Here is an 18,350-nt window from a genome sequence, read left to right as displayed (position 1 = left end):
CAATGAAGAAACAGGAGAGAGGTGGGTATAGTAACCTCTCATGGGAAGGAGCTCCACAGGCCAGGAGGAATCACCAAGAAAGTCTTTTTGTGTGTCCTCACCAAAAATGCCTATGATTGTGTTGGAACCAATAAAAAAGTGCTCCCCCAAAGTCATCAGACACAGGCATGTTCATATGGGGATAAAGGGGCTCCACAGACTGTCCCTAAGGGGTGGCTCTGTGCTGCCCCTTTCCTTGCTGGATCGAAGCTGCAGCAACCGCACGCCACGGCCCCGAGCTGGCCTTTCTGCGATGCAAAAAGAAGAAAGTTGCTCCTTTTTCTGCCACAGAAAGGCTGCCCTAGCTGCCACTGCTGCTTTTCAACACTCTTTTGGCACAGTGTATTTAAATGCTGCACCAACATAGCACCGTGACATCCCCCCACCATGCTGTTGGGTGCATGGTGTGTTGCCAGTATGGGGGTACATGCTGTGCCCCCACACCACCCCTACTCTGGCGTATAACACTGGTCTGTACAGGCTCAAAGTTTTTCAGATAATTAGGACTAAAAGCATATAGGGCTTTATAGGTCACAATCCTCACTTTGAATTTTGTCCAGAAATGGACCAGCCAGGGAAGCTGTTGTAACTGAGGAGTTATATGTTCTGTTTAATCAACCCCTGTAATCCAGCACATGTTAAATCTCTGTTACCTGATCTGCCTTACCAGGAACAGCAATGTCTTCTTTGCTTTAATCTTCAGTTTGCTCGGTCATCAGGTCCATTGCTCTTAGTAGACACCAGTTTAGTATCAAAATAGTTTCCTTGGAATTAGCTGGAAAGGAAAGAAAGAACATGGTGTTGTTGAGAGATTAGTGACACTGAATCATTAAATTATGGATGGCCTCTCCCAGCAATTTCAGGTATATGTGAAATAGTATGGTAGACTAAACTGTCCACAGACCAGCAGTGAGGGTGCTGATCAGGAATCTCTCATCACCACCTTCTGAGCTTGTCCCTCCAAAAAGGACCAGAACCACTATAAAACAGCCATATCCCATCCCAGAGAAGTGTCCCAGAGGAATACCATGGTCAGTGAAAGCTGCCAAGAGGTCCAGTAGAAACAACAGGGACACAATTCTCCGATCCAGTTCCAAGAAATGAATGTAGCTAATTTGTCTCATCCAGAAAAACTGGGAGTTGGTAGGCCACCTGGGATTCCAAATTGTACCCACGAATGTGTTGTTTCCTGCCCGTCTCTTTATATTATGCTGAATATGTCTTCTATAAAGTAGAATAGCATGGAGAAGAGATTTAATTCGTAGATAAAGTGGGACCTTGGTATCTGCTAGGGTTTGTTCCAGCCCCCGCCCCCCATGGATACCAAAATCCATGGATGCGCAAGTTCTATTATATACAGTGGCATAGTAAAATGATGTCCCTTATATAAATTGGCAAAATCAAGGTTTGCCTTTTGGATTTTGTTTTGAATATTTTCAAGCAATGAATTGTTGAATCCTTGGATGCAGAATCCATGGACATGAAGGTGCAATTGTACTCTCAAAAGTTGAACTATCTGATGTATTAATAAGCCTTAAGGAAACCTTGGCCCATTAAAAAGTAATACTTCCACTCATATTCTCTGCAGGTACTCTTGGTAGTAAGTTTAAACAAATGGTTTGCAGTAATTATAACAGTGGTGTATAATGTATGTTTCAACTGATGGATGATTTCCCCCCCTGAATATGACAGATTTAAAGGAATCTCTTGATAGATTCATTGAGGAGGAATCAATACAAGATTATGATAAAGAAGCAGAAGTAGCCCTGGAAGCTGTAAAATCTGGTAAAATAGATTTGAACCACCTGACAAATGCTTGGGCCAAAACTTACACAGAGGTAAGAACTGTTTTAAAACTAATTTTAGAAGTCTCACTTGGAAGTTTGACCTTAACGTCTATCAGACTTACATGTTTTGTGTTCTTATTTTCCGGTGGACATTTTACTTTGGAGATAAAAATATGTAAGTCCTTTGTAGATACCACTTACAGCTAAAAGCAAGCCATTACTGCAATGAGAAATTGTCACATTTGAACTGAATATTCAAAAACACAATCTCCAAATGCTAAGTTTGAGATGGAACTTTGTTTTCATAATCATTTTTTGATTAGAACCTACATTTTCAATCATGTCATTGATTTCCAATTTAAAATGTATACTGACTAATTAAATTCTCACTCATTATGTTTAGATAAATATGTTTGTTTTACAGTATCTCTTTTTGTGAGAAAAATACAGTCTACATGCCAATAGATGGCAGATGAGGAATACTCGGAGTACTGTTTCCTAGAGTACATCTTTCTCTCCTCTAGAAGGTCTTTAAGGAACAAAGCAGTTTGTAGTCCAGCTTTTGTAAGGGAAGCAAAACATTGCTTCTTCACCTTCTAATTATAGCTGATATGTTGCTTTTTTTCAATCTGCTTATTGCAGAATTAAACAACTTCTACATAGTCATTGGCATAGCACTGTGTCATCTAGCAAAGTGCTTGGGCATTGTCAGGATCTTTGTATAAAACATCAGCCACTTGTAAGTGGAGAATAAGGCGTGATTAAAAGGGGGTGAAACATTAAATGGGTATTATTCAGACAGAGGGCTCTAAAGGCACTTCACAGTTCTTTTTATGAGGAGAGATCTTTTGCTGTAAAGGGAGAAAAGTCCTCTGAAGATTATTCAAGTGAAAGGTTGGTTAAAAGAAGGTTGTGATTTCATAAGACATTTCTGCAGTTTCAAACCTTTTATCTTCACGAAGGCTGTTAAGGTCTTTCAACTTCTGGAAGTGACTTGAAGAAAGATGTACTCTGGGAAACAGTACAGAAATACAGTACATGAGGTTCTACTTATCAGTTTCCCATTAGAACAACTTTAGATATGGTTCTCAAAATCTAAAGAAGTGTGGGCAACTTCTGAAGCTCTAGGAATGTTCTTACCCACACTTGGGCTTTGAAAAACCAACCCCCAACCTTTTTTTAAAGAACACAAATTGCAAATTGGACTATAGTTTTTTGTGGGTTTTTCGGGCTACGTGTCCATGTTCTAGAAGAGTTTGTTCCTGACATTTCACCAGCATCTGTGGCTGGCATCTTCATTGAATGCTGGCATGGAAGTGAGTGAGGTGTGTGACCCTGGTTTGGGAGGAGTGATTTCCATGTTAATTTGTGTATTGTTCTATTGTTGAATGGCAAGGCCTCAGGGTGGGAGGATATGCAAAGAGGAATTGTGTCTGTTTAATTAGAGATCCATTGTCTACTGGGAAAATCCCTGACCCTGGGTGGTTTTCATTTGCATTTGCTGGGTCTTGATTTTCGTGTTTTTCAGGACTGGTAGCCAAACTTTGGCCCATTACAAACGGGCATAAAAGTACACTTCTTGACACCCCTAACCATAGTACGGACCGAGTCCGTACAAAATGGCGGCGCCCTATGCAAATGGGCGCCACCATGACTACATCACGCCTCTAAACGGGGTGGCGCAGTTGTGACGTAGTGGGGCCGTGCGAGGGCGCCTAGGGCGCCCTTTCTGCGGCCCCAGAAGAAGCTCCGTTTTGGAGCTCCTTCCAGCTTTGCGTCGCTGGGCACAACCTTTACATGGCTGTGCCAGCTACGCAGAGGAGAAAGGGACCAAGCGACCCCTTTCTCCTCCTCCCCGCCGCCATCAGGTGTCCTCAGGGCTTGAAGCCCCAAGGACACTCCTTTCCAGGCGGCGGGGAAGTGACCTTTTGCTGCTTCCCCGCGGCCTGGAAAGCGGCGGATCGGGGCCTCAGAGGCTGCCGTTGTGGCAGCTGAGGCCCCAATCCGGCGGGGAAAGGGCCGGTTACAGGCCGACCCAAACAGGCTGTCTGTAACACGCCTTTGCTAACTTTAAGGATTTCTTCTTTCCTGTTGAAATTGTCCAGGTACTTGTGGGTTTCAATGGCTTCCCTGTGCATTCTGATATGATAGTTGTTGGCACAGTCCAGAATTTCAGTGTTTTCAAAAAGCAATTTTATGCCCAGGATGGTTTATAACTTGTTCTTCTAATGCTGATTTTTCTGGCTGACCCAGTGTCAGCAGTAGCAGTAGCCTTTGACTTCACATTGCAAATTGTACTTCTCACAGCCTTCTGGTGGTAAAATTTACTATTTAAATCCAATTCCCCCACCCAAATCCACTTCTTCTTAAGCCATTTCTTTTAAAGAAACAGGAAGGTTACATCTTTTAAAAGAACGTTTCAAAGTTTAAAACAAAACTGAAGTGAGTGAAAGTCTGCATGGTTCTTCAACCACCAGTTGATCTTTTTATGAAGGCTAGGAGTGGGAAGTATCTAATTATACAAACAACTGCAGGAGGGGCTTTGGATGATAGAGTTTAATGTTCTTGCTACACTTTATCTGAAATACTCACCAAAAGTGAATATTTACAGTGCTTTTAAATCCTCACCACTGGAAAATATTTTTCATGGTTTCTGCTTATTCACATTGTTATAAAATGGGTAGGGTGGATTAAATGAAGAATTAGAAGACTGGTGTCTGTATTAAAAAATGCTGTAAAGTGTAAACTTTGAAAATAAAATAGTTTTATTGCAGTCCTATACATAGTAATGCCCACTGAATTTAATGCAATTTGTCCCATGCATTTGTGTGTAGAAATGCAAGCTTTGCAATACCATGCTGGGCATGTTTCCTCAGAAGCAAGCCCCATTTTATCTAATAGGACTTACTCTCCAATAGGTGTGTTTAGGATTGTAGCCTTAATGTTCAGTTATTTTGCTTATACAGTGGTACCTCGGGATACGAAATACCCAGGTTACGAAATTTTCGGGATACGAAAAAATCCCATAGGGAATCATTGTTCCGGGTTACGAATGTTTTTTCGGGTTACGAAAAAACTTTTGGTGCTTTTTTCGGCTTTTTCGCACGGAATCGCGGCTTTTCCCCATTAGCGCCTATGGCAATTCGGCTTACGAAGGCTTTTCGGGTTACGAAAGCGGCCGCGTTACGAATTAATTTCGTAACCCGAGGCACCACTGTACCTTTTTTAGATTGTAAGCCTGAGGGGAGGGAAATTATTATTATTATCATCCTCAAATATCCAGAATTTTAGAACATGAAATTGCTGATAAACTTTTATCGAACATCCAGGTATAACAATAAAGAAACTAAAAATATGTGTTCAGATACAGTAGACGTGTATCTGCATATGTGTGGAAGGTTATATCTGAAAGATGCACAATCCACATAACTCTTATTTTCCAGGCAATATTGGAACATGCAAGACCTGAAGACTCAAATTGGGATGAAGATTTTGCAGATGTCTATCATGATCTGATCCATTCTTCTGCTTCTGAAACTCTCTTAAACTTGGAACACAATTATTTTGTTAGCATCTCAGAATTAATAAGTGAAAGAGATGTGGAACTCAGAAAACTAAGAGAAAGGTATTCTCTTTCTCTCTTTATTTGTATATTATTAAGCAACATTTTCCAATACAGTGCTCCCTCGGGTTACGAAATTAATTCGTTCCGCGGCTAATTTCGTAACCCGAAAAACCTTCGTAACCTGAATTGCCATAGGCGCTAATGGAAAAAAAGCCGCGGCTCTGCCGCGGCTCCATTGAAAACAGCGCCGAGGTTTTTTCGTAATCCGAAAAAACCTTCGTAAGCCGAAACAATAAATCCCTATGGGATTTTTTCGTATCCCGAAAAATTCGTAAGCTGGGTAATTCGTATCCCGGGGTACCACTGTAGTCCAAACTTATTTTAAAGAGGAAAATAATATTGATTATTTAAAAACTACTTGAGTTTTAGACTATCAGTAACAAAAAAACAACATGCCAGCCAAACGCAATGTTGCATAGGACCATTGAAAAGTGAGCTTTACCTCTCAATAAGGTTGTGCTGTAAATCTGTTTTGATACATACAGTTTATTCTGTGGTTTTTGGATCCTCTCTATTAGTAATGTATTGATTCAGTTTAGTCTTGGAGTTTTACTAGAAGCAGTGATCACTGTATCTGAAAGATGTACTTATTACTAACTAAATGGTAAATAATTGATTTTAGGCAAGGAGTTGAAATGGACACGGTGATGGAAGAATTGGGAAAAACATTGACAGATTATGATGTAAATATGTTGGCAGCTCAGCACTTTGAATCCCAGCAGGTAAATGAAGTTACAAAGTACATTGGAATAAATTGGAATACCTTATTGGTGAACATTAATTTGCTGAGTTGGTATCTTTTTTTAGGTGTTGGAAAACAAGTGGAATAATGAACTGAAACAAACCACAGGTATCCAGAAACAAGAGTATCAGGAATGGGTGATTAAACTTCATGAGGACCTAAAAAATCCTAACATTACTATTGGGTATCCAGCTTTCTTTCTTTTTTTTATTTATGCAACTTGCTTTCTTTCTTTTTTATTTATGCAACTGTTAATAATAATAATAGGTTTTATTTATATACCGCCCAATCACTGGGAATCCGAGCGGTTTACAACAGAGGGGATAATAGACGGTTCTCTGCCCTTGGGCTTACAGTCTAAAAGACACGACACAAAAGGAGAAGGGCATGGTGAGGGGGGGGGGAAGGAATCAGGTCCAGCATTCTTCTCTCCCTCTGAGGCCTGGACCAAGGCAGATGGACCGGAGGGAGGGCACTTCTTCTTCAGGCTAGCTCCTGATGACATTGAGCCAGCCTGTTCTCTCCCTCACTGGCCGAAAGATGACACAGAGGGAGGAGCCTCTATCTTCAGGCTAGCCCCTGATAACACTGAGCCAGCCTGTTCTTTCCCTCACCAGCTGAAAGATGACAGTTAAGTCAATTGTGTGTGTACAGATAGTGAAGAAGTCCCCCAGACTTTTCAAGTCCCATCTTGTGCAGACTTGGTAAGACTGTCAAGAATAATGCATTCAAAAAGAATTTGAACTCTGGGTAAGAATTTTGAGTAGCTATGAGTTTTTCTCCCCAGCTGCTCTCAGTGAGGCTCCAGCCTGCCCTGCTGCCTTATTTAGACTGTTGCATGAGAAAACAGCTTGGTTTTGTAGCAGAAAAATTTACTGAGCTTGAAAGTCAATTATACATGTTTTCCCTCTCTTTTTCTCCCTGTTTGTTTGCACATGTGTATTTTCTGCGTGGAGTGTGGTGGTGAAGATGAGAGAAAGAAAAATAGACACAAACAAGCACACAGGACAGTGATATTATGTGATTTGCTGTACCATCTCTAACATCTACTTTGGGGCAAAACAGACTGCCCTTTTGTGTTGCCTTCTGAGCGGCTTGGGAGTATGGCATTTACACACTGCACACTGAAGCTACCTGGAAGCCATCTGGTCATTTACACGGGAGCAGCTTCATGATGCTCCAAGACACAGTGTTTACACACCACATGCCATCGGAGTGTCATGAAGCTGCCTTCTGGCCACGGCGCAATCGGCAAGGCCGGCTTTTTGCTGTTTGTTGTTTGCCGCTCGTTTTTCGGGTGGATTGGGGTCGTAGCTTGTGAGTTGTTTTGTGACTATGCTTATAGCAATTTAAAAAAATATTAATGTGCCTATGAGGCTTCCAAAAACTGCGGCTACTGAGATTAAATACTCAGCTGTACATAGAAATATTTATTCTTATCAAGTTAACATTAAAGTGTAAGAACATCCTTGTCTTCATTTTTCTTTCATTTATTTGGTTTCAGTGAGGAAATAAAAGTTCAACCTAATCAGTGGAGAGAATCTATAGAAGGAAATGGAAGACTTTTTGAAGACCAGAGACAATTGGAAGAAAGTTTCACCATCCATTTGGGTAAGTAAACTATTAAACATTCACTAGAACACTATATTTCTGATCCTTTCCCATTTTGTTTCTTTTAAAGTGTATTTAAGTGCAGTGCAAGATGGTCTTGGATGTCTCTACACAAATGGTCCAACAGGTGGAAGAGGCAATAGGAAGCTCAGCTATTCTAGATTTGGTCCTAAACAACAGGTATGATCTGGTTAATGAGGTGGAGGTGGCATGATCCTTATGTGGGAGTGATCATGTTTTCCTGGAGTTTGTTATATAGTGGAAAGGAGAAGCCAAGCATAGTCAGACACACATTCTACTGACTTAGTAAAGCTGATTTCAATAAACTTAGGAAAATACTGAGTGTGGTCCTGTGGTGACGAATAGTAAAAGAAGGGAGTTCAGGATGGATGGGAGTTTCTCAAAAGAGCTATTGTAGGCACAATTTCAAACCGTTCCAGTGAGGAGGAAAAATGGGAGGTGTCTCAAGAAACCAGGATGGATGACTAAAGAACTTTCAACGGAGCTAAGTTTTAAATGGGAGATATATAAGAAATAGAAAAAGAGGGAAATCTCCAAAGAAGAATTCAAACAAATAGTTAGCTCATGTAGGAGGAAAGTGCAAAAAGCTAAATGCAGAATGGGCTCAGGTGCTAGAGAGGTTACAAACAATAAAAAGGGCTATTTTGCTTATATCTGTAGCAAAAGGAAGAAGATGGACATGGTAGGACAATTGCATGGTGAAAATGGCATAATGCTAATGGGGCAAAGAGCAGGCAGAACTACTCAACACCTTCTTTGCTTGAGTCTTCTCAGAAAATGAGAACAGTGCTTAATCTGAGGAAAATGGAGCAGAGGACACATTAGGGAACTGCAACGTAGAATAAGTACAGAAATACCTGGTTACTCTCAAGGAATTCCTGGCTCCAGGACTAGATGAACTACATCCAAGTATATTAAAAGACGTAATCTCAGACCCACTGTCGGTAATCTTTGTGAATTTCAGAAGGACAGGAGAAGTCCTATCAGACTGGGGGAGGGCAAATTCTGTTCCTATCTTCAAAGAAGGAAAAAAAGTGGTTCCAAACAATTACCACCTGGTTAGTGTGACATCAATACCAGGAAAGATTCTAGACCAGATAATTAAACAGAGTGTCTTTAACCACTTAGAAGAGAATGCCATACCACATTTGGGTATGCCCTGTTATCCAGAAATTTTGGCATCAGGTTCACAAAATTATACACAAAAGATTAATGACAAATACCATTCATTTCTGAGTTATTTTTTTTACTAAATATGACATCTAAAATTAATAAAGAAATATTGAAGAAATATTGGCAATTTATACTATAATTAATAACAGCAGCCAGATTAATCATCACAGGAGGTTGGAAGACGGAAAAACCACCTAGAATAGAAGATTGGAAAATTAAGGTTCAAGAAATGAAATATATGGACAAACTAACTTACATGATCAACAATAAACCAATGCTAAGACTAGAAAAGGAATGGAGCCCATTTGAAAATATTCTTCATGAAGAAATAAAATAGATATAAATATATTGTAAATATTGTTAGGGCGTGGAAAGACGCACTGTGTTCACCACGACCACGTACAGAGTTGAACCACGTCAACAAGACGCCAGGGAGAAGGAATCTGAAGAGATGTCTGCAAAGGTATTCAGGCCAAGAAGGAAAATATATTCCTTCACCACTGCAAACGGCCTTAAGCTCACGGCTTGAGAAATAACGACAAGAGCACTTCAAGCCTTCACTCTACACGAGGGCTTTAATAAACAAGTTACTTTAATAAATAAATTACTTTGCCAACCAAACAACCATAACAGCAAAACATAGAGGCAGTTACTCTAACACCAACTGTCATAACTGACGCTCTCTCTCACTCTCTCTCTGAAGGACTGACTGTCTCACTCTCCCTCAGTGACAATTGAGAACTCAGTTGACAGTTGCAACAACAATCCAGTGATTCACTGTTTAAATGCTGACACATATAACTGCCACTAGAGCTGTAAATAACTTCCACAACAGCTCCCCCAGTGGCCACATCCATGTCATTTTATCAGACCTGTTTACCATGGTCCCGACAAATATATGGTTATTATGATGTTAATTAACAAGTAAAAGAAACAGTAGATATTGTATAGTTTTAAGTTTCTTATACTAAGGCTTCCCTATACATATACGCATAAGATAATTTTATTAGATATAGATTTGAACAAAAAAGGAAAAAGATGATTTTGGCAATAACAAAGAAGCTATAATTTCTGTGTTAACTCTATGAGAACATGAAGTTTACCATTTAATCCAAGTTTCTTTTGAAAACAAAGGGGGAGATTTTGTTTGAGCAAAGTAAGTGGACAATAAAAATGTGAAAAACAAGAATTTATTTACACAGAGATGGTGTAGTATAAAATATATGAACCTTTTTTATTGCAAGGCACAAATAAGGAATACAGATACCCCCTCCCCCCTTTAATTCACAAGAATAACAATAAGGAAGTCTGTACGTATATACACAATTATATAAAGTATACAGATATATTAATACTTAGATAGATATTGTATTATTTATACATATATGGCAATTTTCTACTTTGTATGTACTTTTCCCTCTTTTTATTTATGTATATTCCTTTTTTCTCTCCTCTTTCTTTTAAAATCAATAAAAAAATTAAAAAAGAAGGGAATGCCATAATTGCAAAAAGTCAACATGAGCTTCTCAAAAACAAGTCATTCCACACTAATATGATTTCATATCTATCTATCTATCTATCTAATTACCAGTTTGGTAGATGAAAGATTGCTGTGGATGTAGCATATCTTAATTTTAGTAAGTCCTTCGACAAACTGACACTCTTGCAAACAAGCTAGTAAAATGTGGGCTAGACAGTGCCACTGCTAGGTGGATTTGTAATTGGTTGAATGGCCAAACCCAAAGGGTGCTCAGCAATGTCTCCTCTTCATCCTCAAGAGAAGTGACTGACAAGGTACTAGAGGGTTCTGTCCTGGGCCCATTGCTATTCAACAGCTTTATCAATGACTTGAATGAAGAAATAAAGGTCATATTTATAGAATTTGCACATGACACCAAGTTAGGAGTAGCTCATACTCCAGCGGACAGAGTCAAAATTCAAAATACCTTAATAGATTAGAAAGCTGGGCATAAACTAACAAAATGAATTTCAGCAGGGAGAAATGTACGTTTGTGCTTATTTAAATATTTACCTTGGTCTACTTTATTAATCTTACACCCTGTGTTAATCTTTTGCAGGGAGAATATGGGTGGTTAGAGCTCAGAAACTGGCACAGTTAACCCAAAAAGATTTCTAAATGTATTATCATCTATTCCTGATTATAAAATTGCTTGTTGCCTTCTCGGTATTGTAGAAATCATTTATGGCTTATATTTTTTGTGTAGATTTAGTCCTAGCAGAAAAGACAAAATAACAAAACTACTACCGTATATACTCAACTATAAGTCAACCTCATACCAGGAATGGGTTTTGGGACCAAAATGGATTTTGATATGAGCGGTGGATAAGTCAAAGTTAAAACCTAGGGGTATGTAACCAAGTATGGAAAAGGCAAAGCAAAGCAAAATGATGCCAAAAATATATATATAATTCTGACAGGTTTAACTGTTTGTGCTCACTCTAAAGACTGGATGGAGGAGGAGAGAATTACACTAAATGGTGGCTGTGTGAGGGGAAGTGATCAGGCACAGCCAGGGCTAAAAAAATGTGTAAATACAGTATATTTTTTTGTCTACCAAGTGACCCTTTAGAGCTTTCAATTTCTTTTTGTTCCCCCCATCCCATTTTTCTTGCCCTGCCTAGGAGCACAACTGAAAACCATGCACAACCTGAGATTACTGAAGGCGGATATGCTGGATTTTTGCAAGCATAAACGTAATCATCGCAGTGGAGTCAAACTTCATAGGCTTCAGACAGCATTATCACTTTATTCAACTTCTCTTTGTGGCTTGGTCCTATTAGTGGATAATCGCATCAGTTCATACAGTGGGATCAAAAGAGGTAAGTTATACTCTTTGAATTTATTTCTTGTTGAGTTAGAATGTAAAATTATAACAAAATTTTTTACTCTTTTGTCCAGTGAGAATACTAAATAATGAATAATAAAATAAAGTCTACTTCCCCAGTCTACTTCCTCAGATGCATTTGGTGGAATGGAAGCCAGGTACAGACATATATACATGCTGTTGGTATGTGAGGATATTACAAATCCTTTGTGTATGAAAATGAAGTTGCAGATTCAATTTTGTCAGGTTCCATTCATGGATTATTGCCATAAGGGTTTTATGTATTTAGGATTTGATATAAAAAGATGGGATTTATAGTTGTTTAAAATCATATGCTGTGCTTTAACAGAATATGCTAGAAAATGATAGAAGGTGCTGGCTAGATATTGCAGTTGAGAATGTGTTTGTTCATTAAGTTCTTTGAGGTTGGAATGTGGAGGAGGAACCCTCTCTGCAGAGACTTGACTTTTTGACACTAGCATCTGGGAAAGGAGGAGGGAGTATAGAGAGTTGTTAATGTTATTGTTGTTAATGTTTTATATTTCTTTTATTAGCCAATTAATAAGCTATCTTTTTATATGTATTATTCTATTATTTCTTAGATTGTATGCCATGGGCAGGTTTTCTTTATCCATTTTATTGTTTGTATATACAGCACTGTGTAAATCTACATCGCTATATAAATAAATAAATAAATAAATAAATAATACAGTGTTAAGTTTAATAGGTTATGTTAATATAGATATATAGAAAGGTGATTGTTAGAGATAAATATTTATGTGGTTAGATCATTGTACAAAGAAGAGATGTTATAATGAGATATACCAGCTCAAGGTTACAGGTGCAGTTGTTTGGGATAATTGGCCTGGGAACATATTTGTTCTTAAGGAACCTGCTGGAAGCTGCCAGAATCCCAGACTGTAGGATATTTAACAATGCATCATCATTTAAGACAAACCACTAGAAGTTTTGACCAATTATATTTCTATATTGATTGATGGGAGGGATTGTCCAGTAACACTATAAAAGTTATATTTCTGTATTCTTCTTCAGTCCTGACAAAAAAGTCACTGCCATGCTTGCGCTGTTTCTTCTTCTTCTTTTGTAAAAGCTGTTCTTTTTCAAAGGTGCTGTCTTTTGTGTTGAAAGATGTGCTGCATGTTGGGAGCCTGACAAATGTTAATTATAGTTGTTATTGCACAAAGACATAGAAACTGCTCTTTGTGCATGGATATGAACTGGCAGATCCAGTTTTGCAATGGGACTAGATTGTGGTAAGGGGAAATTGTAGTGGAAGATGATGGGTTGCTCCTCTCACTTGCTCCAGTGGGCAGAAATATATAAATTCAGATCTGTATGTACTCCCTGGTGGAGGATTATCTTTCCATTCTGCCTAGCTCTAAGGCGAACTGCTAGCAATTATCAAAATGTTATATTCTCTGAGTTAAAAAGATTGCCATGCTACTTCAGTCAGAGGAGGGCAGCATAAGTTCAGCTTGTTGGAGTAATTGTGTCTTAAACAAAAGAAAAATATTTTGAATGACAGGGTGACATTGAGTGACAGGTATTCAGTGTGACAGCCACAGACAGCTGAGTCATGGGCACATGGCATGAGGCAAGGTTGCAACAAGCTTCCATTATGCTGTTTGATGCAAAGTAATGACCTAGGACCACCTCCTATATAAACGGGCCAAGAGACAGGTCATGTGTGGATTAGTGTGGAGTTATAGTTGAAGTTGTGGTTAGAGCAGGGGTAGGCAACCTGCGGCCCGCGGGCCGGATGTGGCCCGGTGAGGCCTTGGGACCGGCCCCAGCCCGGTCCTGCCGCCGATTGCCGCCGGGGCCTTTGGGTGGCAATTGTCTATAGAAGCCTCAGAAACATGCATTTATATTAACATTTTTTAAAAAATCAGCAAATTTTTTCGTGTGTCCTCCATTTTTTTTAAAAAAAAGTGTCTTCCATTTGAAAATTTTGTCCTACATTTGTCCTGGTTTATTTATATATTTAATTTTTTTTTTAAATTTTTAAATTATTTATTTTTTGGCTTCGGCCCCCCAGTTGTCTGAGGGACAGCAACCCGGCCCCCGGCTCAAAAAGGTTGCCTACCCCTGGGTTAGAGTAACAGTGTATACTGGTTGGAAGTTGATGGAGAGAAGTCAGAGTCTGTATATATGCTGTATTGTACACATTGTAACTGAAGATGAAGCCTCCAGAACTTTCAATGAACCACTACGTCTGTAAGTCTTATATTGTGTGTGAAAAGTGTGTCAGAGCATTGCCAATACCGATAGCTGGTGTTTTGCTTTTGTGGTTTTTCTTTTTTGCCTCAATTGTTTGGCTGCATCCGGGTTTGTCCCCAGACTGCCCCGGTAGTTGGTTTTTCCCCTTGCCAACAGTGATAATGGCATCATTTGCTATTTTGTATGGCAACTGTGCACTATGACTGTATAGACAAGCTGGATCTCTGGCCTGGAACCCAACTAGTAGTTGAGAAGATTTAGAAGATAGCTTGATATAGAATCGTTTGAGAATTTTAAGAGATATAGTTTTCCCAGTGAGTCAGGCTGTGTACAAAATAAATAGGGTTGGGAAATTTCTGAACTTTTCATATCCAAAAAATTAAAAGAACAGCACCCAAAAGTGTGTGTACAAATAGGGGGTGAGTGTGTCCCTGTGTCAATGTTGTTTACTTCTCACAGTAAGATGACACTCTCCCCATTCCTACAAATACTACAGTAAAAATGATGTTAGTTTTCAGTGCAAATATACTTTCTTACCTTCTCTTTCAACTCTCTCATCTTTGTTGGTCAGTTGGTCAGAAAAATTCAGAAAGAAATTCTCTCCCTGACACCTACTTTTCTTTAGTGAGGGAATGTCTAAACAATTAAAATGAAGGGAGTGGAGAAGGGAAAAGAAATGTGTCTGCAGCTTTCAGACTAACTGATTTTTTTATTTTCATAAGCTTTTGTGGATATAAAAACACTTTTTCAGTTACAGTACCAAGTAGTATTAAGGCCTCAGGTATAAAGCATATTTATATAGTTGTGGGAGTGGAATAGAATGTAATAGGATCCAGAAAGATACAAAACATGTCCCTTATCCTAAATTTTCAAAGGGCTTCATATGACAGGTCTGTCAGATCTTTGCAGTAGTCAGTTAGTGTTGAAATGTGAATGTAGTAAATCCACTTACTAAAAGTCAGGTTCTCTGGGTTCAAAGATCTCTTTGAGAAGGTTCCTTTTATTATATGGGCAGTAGTGAGGACTCTTGTGTAGTGCCAATGTCTTTGTTCATACATCTGCAAATGATTTGGAATTCATGAATATAATTATACAATGCCCAAGACTTATAAAATTCTAGCAGGCATCACTGTTTGTGCTTACTCTAAAGCCTGGATGGATGAGAGAGTAGAAGGGGTCAGTCTTTCCAAGATTATCTTTCAACAGGGGATAGATATACAGTAAGTCCTCCGTATCTATGGACTTGCCATCCACAGATTCCAGCATATGTGGATAGCAAGCCCCTTGGGGGGCAGCAGAGGTGGAAGAGGAGGCAGCGGCAGCGGCAGCAGGGAAGAGGAGGAGACAGGAGGAAGGAGGGGAGGTGGCGGAGGTGACAACAGCAGAGAGGAGGAAGAAGAGGATGGAGAAAGGTGAGACCTTGAGCAAGTCACACTCCCAGCTTCACAGGAATGCAATGGCAACCCCTCTCTAAACAAATCTTGCCAAGAAAACCCCTTGATGGGTTCTCTGCCTTAGGGTTGACATAAGTCAGGAAGGACTAGAAGGCACCCAATAACAACAACAGCAAGAACAAAGTGTGGTTTAGCATGCCATGGCGGGACTTTGGCTCCTGGGCCCCTTTTCCCTTTGAAACTGGTTGCTGCTGCAGCTTCTCCTCCTTCTCTGCAGGCAAGGTGTGGCTGAGGCAGGTGGCCTCCCTCACCTCTCTCTTTCCCTCACTTTCTCTCTCTCTCTCTCCCCGGCCGTTCCACGCCTTCCCCTCTCTTTGAGCGGTGCTGACGGTGATGGTAGTGGCGTCAGCAAGGGACAAATGTGAAACTGAGCTTAAAGTATGGCAAACTCATGGGGGAGGGGGCGGCAGAGGAGGAGGAGTAAGGAAGGGAGGAAGAGGTGGCAGAGGCGAGGATGAGGAAGAGGCAGTCCCTGCCACCCACCACAGTGAAGTGGTGAGGTAGGCTTCTTGTGGCTGGGGGGGAGGCAAAGTGCCATTGTCCTCAGTGGTGGCACGGCAGTGTGGCCTGCCACCATTGAGGTCGATGGGACAAGCATCCATGGATTTTGTCATCTGCAGGGGGATCCGAAACAGATCCCCCATGGATACAGAGAGTGCACTGTATATATGAATTAAATTACATTACTTACATTGACTCATAAATAAGTCCACTCAGGTTTCTTGAGTCAATTTTTTGACTAAAATTTATAGACTTATATGTGAGTATATACAATAATTGTTTAGGATTTGGAGGCTGACTGTAGGCCAATAAAGACCTGTGTCCTTTTGCATAAAGGAGTATTCAGTTATGTGATTGTCTTGCCTCAGCCTGAAGTGAACAATGGAACAGGTTCAATACCTTCGGCTGAATGAAATCTTTATTTGTTTCAGATTTTGCAACAGTTTGTCAGGAATGCACAGAGTTCCACTTTCCTGGGATTCAGGAGCAACTTGAAGTTGTTCAACAGGTAGTACTTTATGCCCGAGTCCAGCAAAGCAGTAAATCCAAAAGGCTAAATGGTTAGTAACAACTGAAAGTTTTCTCTCTTTCAAATAAAAATTCCGTATGTTTATGTATTCGTGTGAGAGAGAAAATCTTTGTAAAATGGGGTTGTATAACTGCAATCGCTGATATTTCAGTGAATATCTCCTGAATGTTAATAGTATATACTTTTAGTTAAACCAATAGATTAATGTGGCTGTGTTGGGGGGGGGGGGGTTGCTAGGTTTGTGTCAAAGCATTCTAAAGAAGCAAACCTCTACATAATTTCTGAGCTTGTGGAGGCTGACAAAAATTTGGTCCAATAAATATCATTTCTGTTTTGACTGGCATTCCTGTTTTGACTAGTACAGTCGGCTCTTGGTTCTCCTCGCCACCACCAACACCAAAGGGATGGGTGGCGGCCTGGGGGGCCTCTTGGCCTCCAAGACCACCACCCAACCTTTCTCGCCACGGCGGCGGAGGCCAAGGAAGTGAGGAGGCCGGGAGGCCAAGCCTCCTTCTCCTCACTGCCACCGCCGCTGCCACAAAAAGCCCGGCCCTTTTGCAGTGGTGGCGGCGGCGGTGAGGAGGACGTAGCTTGGCAGAAGGGCCAGGTGCAGCCTGGAGGCCTCCAACATCACCACCTGGCCTTTCCCGCGGCAGTGGCAGTGAGGAGGATGAGGAGGCCGCGCTGCGGCACTACCTCTTCACAACCGCCACAGCGAAAAGACCGGGTGGTGCTATTGGAGGCCAACAGGCCTCCAGGCCACTACCTGGCCCTTCGGCAGCAGCAGTGGTGAGGATGATGAGGCCAAGCTTCGTCCTCCTCACTGCTGCCTTTTGTTCATAAAGGAGTGGCCTGAAGTGATTTATGTTAAACATCAAAACGCACTACCAATAATAGTAAAAACATTTTACTATTATAAAGAGACTTAAGTCAGTAGAAAAGAGAGTTCTGAGGTAAAAGAAACCTCAAACCATTTGCCATAAGACAGGAGAAGGATCTTGTGTAACCCTGTAGTGATCACATAATTTGGTGGCAGCGATGGGATCTGAGAGACCCAGTGTGAGGGGATCTGAAAGATCTAGTGTGAGAGATCTAAGAGATCCAGGTTGTGACAGTCATACTCAAAGCAATTGGGAAGAATAAATTATCGGGAACCGATGACATACCAGTAGAACTCCTACAAACCACAGAGACAAAATCAAGTTCAGTTCTAACTAAAATCTACCAGCAAATGTGGAACACAAAGCAGCAAAACTGAGGCTGTTGTACTTTGAGAAGGCATAATATTCAAACGGTTATAGAGGGAACAAGACAAATAGTGCAGGGATCCAACAGTGGGAGGGAGAAAACTTTACACAGGCAGCTAGGAGGGAGAACCTATGTTCTTCAATGTCTCTAATGCCCAGAGCATGGGGGGAAAGCAAGATGAACATGAACTTCTAGCACAACAAAGCAAATACTTTATAATAGACATCACTGAAACCTGGTGGGATGTGTCTCATGATTGGAATGTAGTAATAGAGGGGTATAACCTTTTTAAGAGAAATAAGCCAAACAGGAAAGGAGGAGGAGTAGCATTGTATGTTACATCTGTGAAGAGATCCAGGACTTAAATCATGGAAACCAGGTAGATAGCATCTGGATAAAAATTAAAGGGAAGTAAAACAACATGGATGTTATTGCGGGGATCCACTATAGACCCCCAAGTCAAACTGAGGAATTGGATGATGCCCTTCTAGAACAGATGACCACATGCTCAGAAATGAGAAATGTAGTGGTGA

The 18,350-nt window shown here is 40.4% G+C and overlaps 1 protein-coding gene across 1 annotated transcript in view; it reads left to right on the top strand.

Annotated features, from left to right (window-relative positions):
* C5H12orf4 (chromosome 5 C12orf4 homolog) overlaps positions 1–18,350 on the top strand; it is a 49,287-nt gene that overhangs the window by 903 nt on the left and 30,034 nt on the right. Inside the window, 7 exon segments of the mRNA XM_042470328.1 lie at positions 1,732–1,877; positions 5,270–5,451; positions 6,074–6,173; positions 6,259–6,377; positions 7,698–7,804; positions 11,642–11,839; positions 16,472–16,600. Of these exon segments, the coding sequence (XP_042326262.1) occupies positions 1,732–1,877; positions 5,270–5,451; positions 6,074–6,173; positions 6,259–6,377; positions 7,698–7,804; positions 11,642–11,839; positions 16,472–16,600 (981 nt within the window).

This window comes from Sceloporus undulatus, chromosome 5 (assembly GCF_019175285.1).
Source record: "Sceloporus undulatus isolate JIND9_A2432 ecotype Alabama chromosome 5, SceUnd_v1.1, whole genome shotgun sequence".
NCBI lineage: Eukaryota > Metazoa > Chordata > Lepidosauria > Squamata > Phrynosomatidae > Sceloporus > Sceloporus undulatus.
Note: the sequence above shows the minus strand (reverse complement) of the source record. Positions and strands in the feature narration are given on the sequence as shown.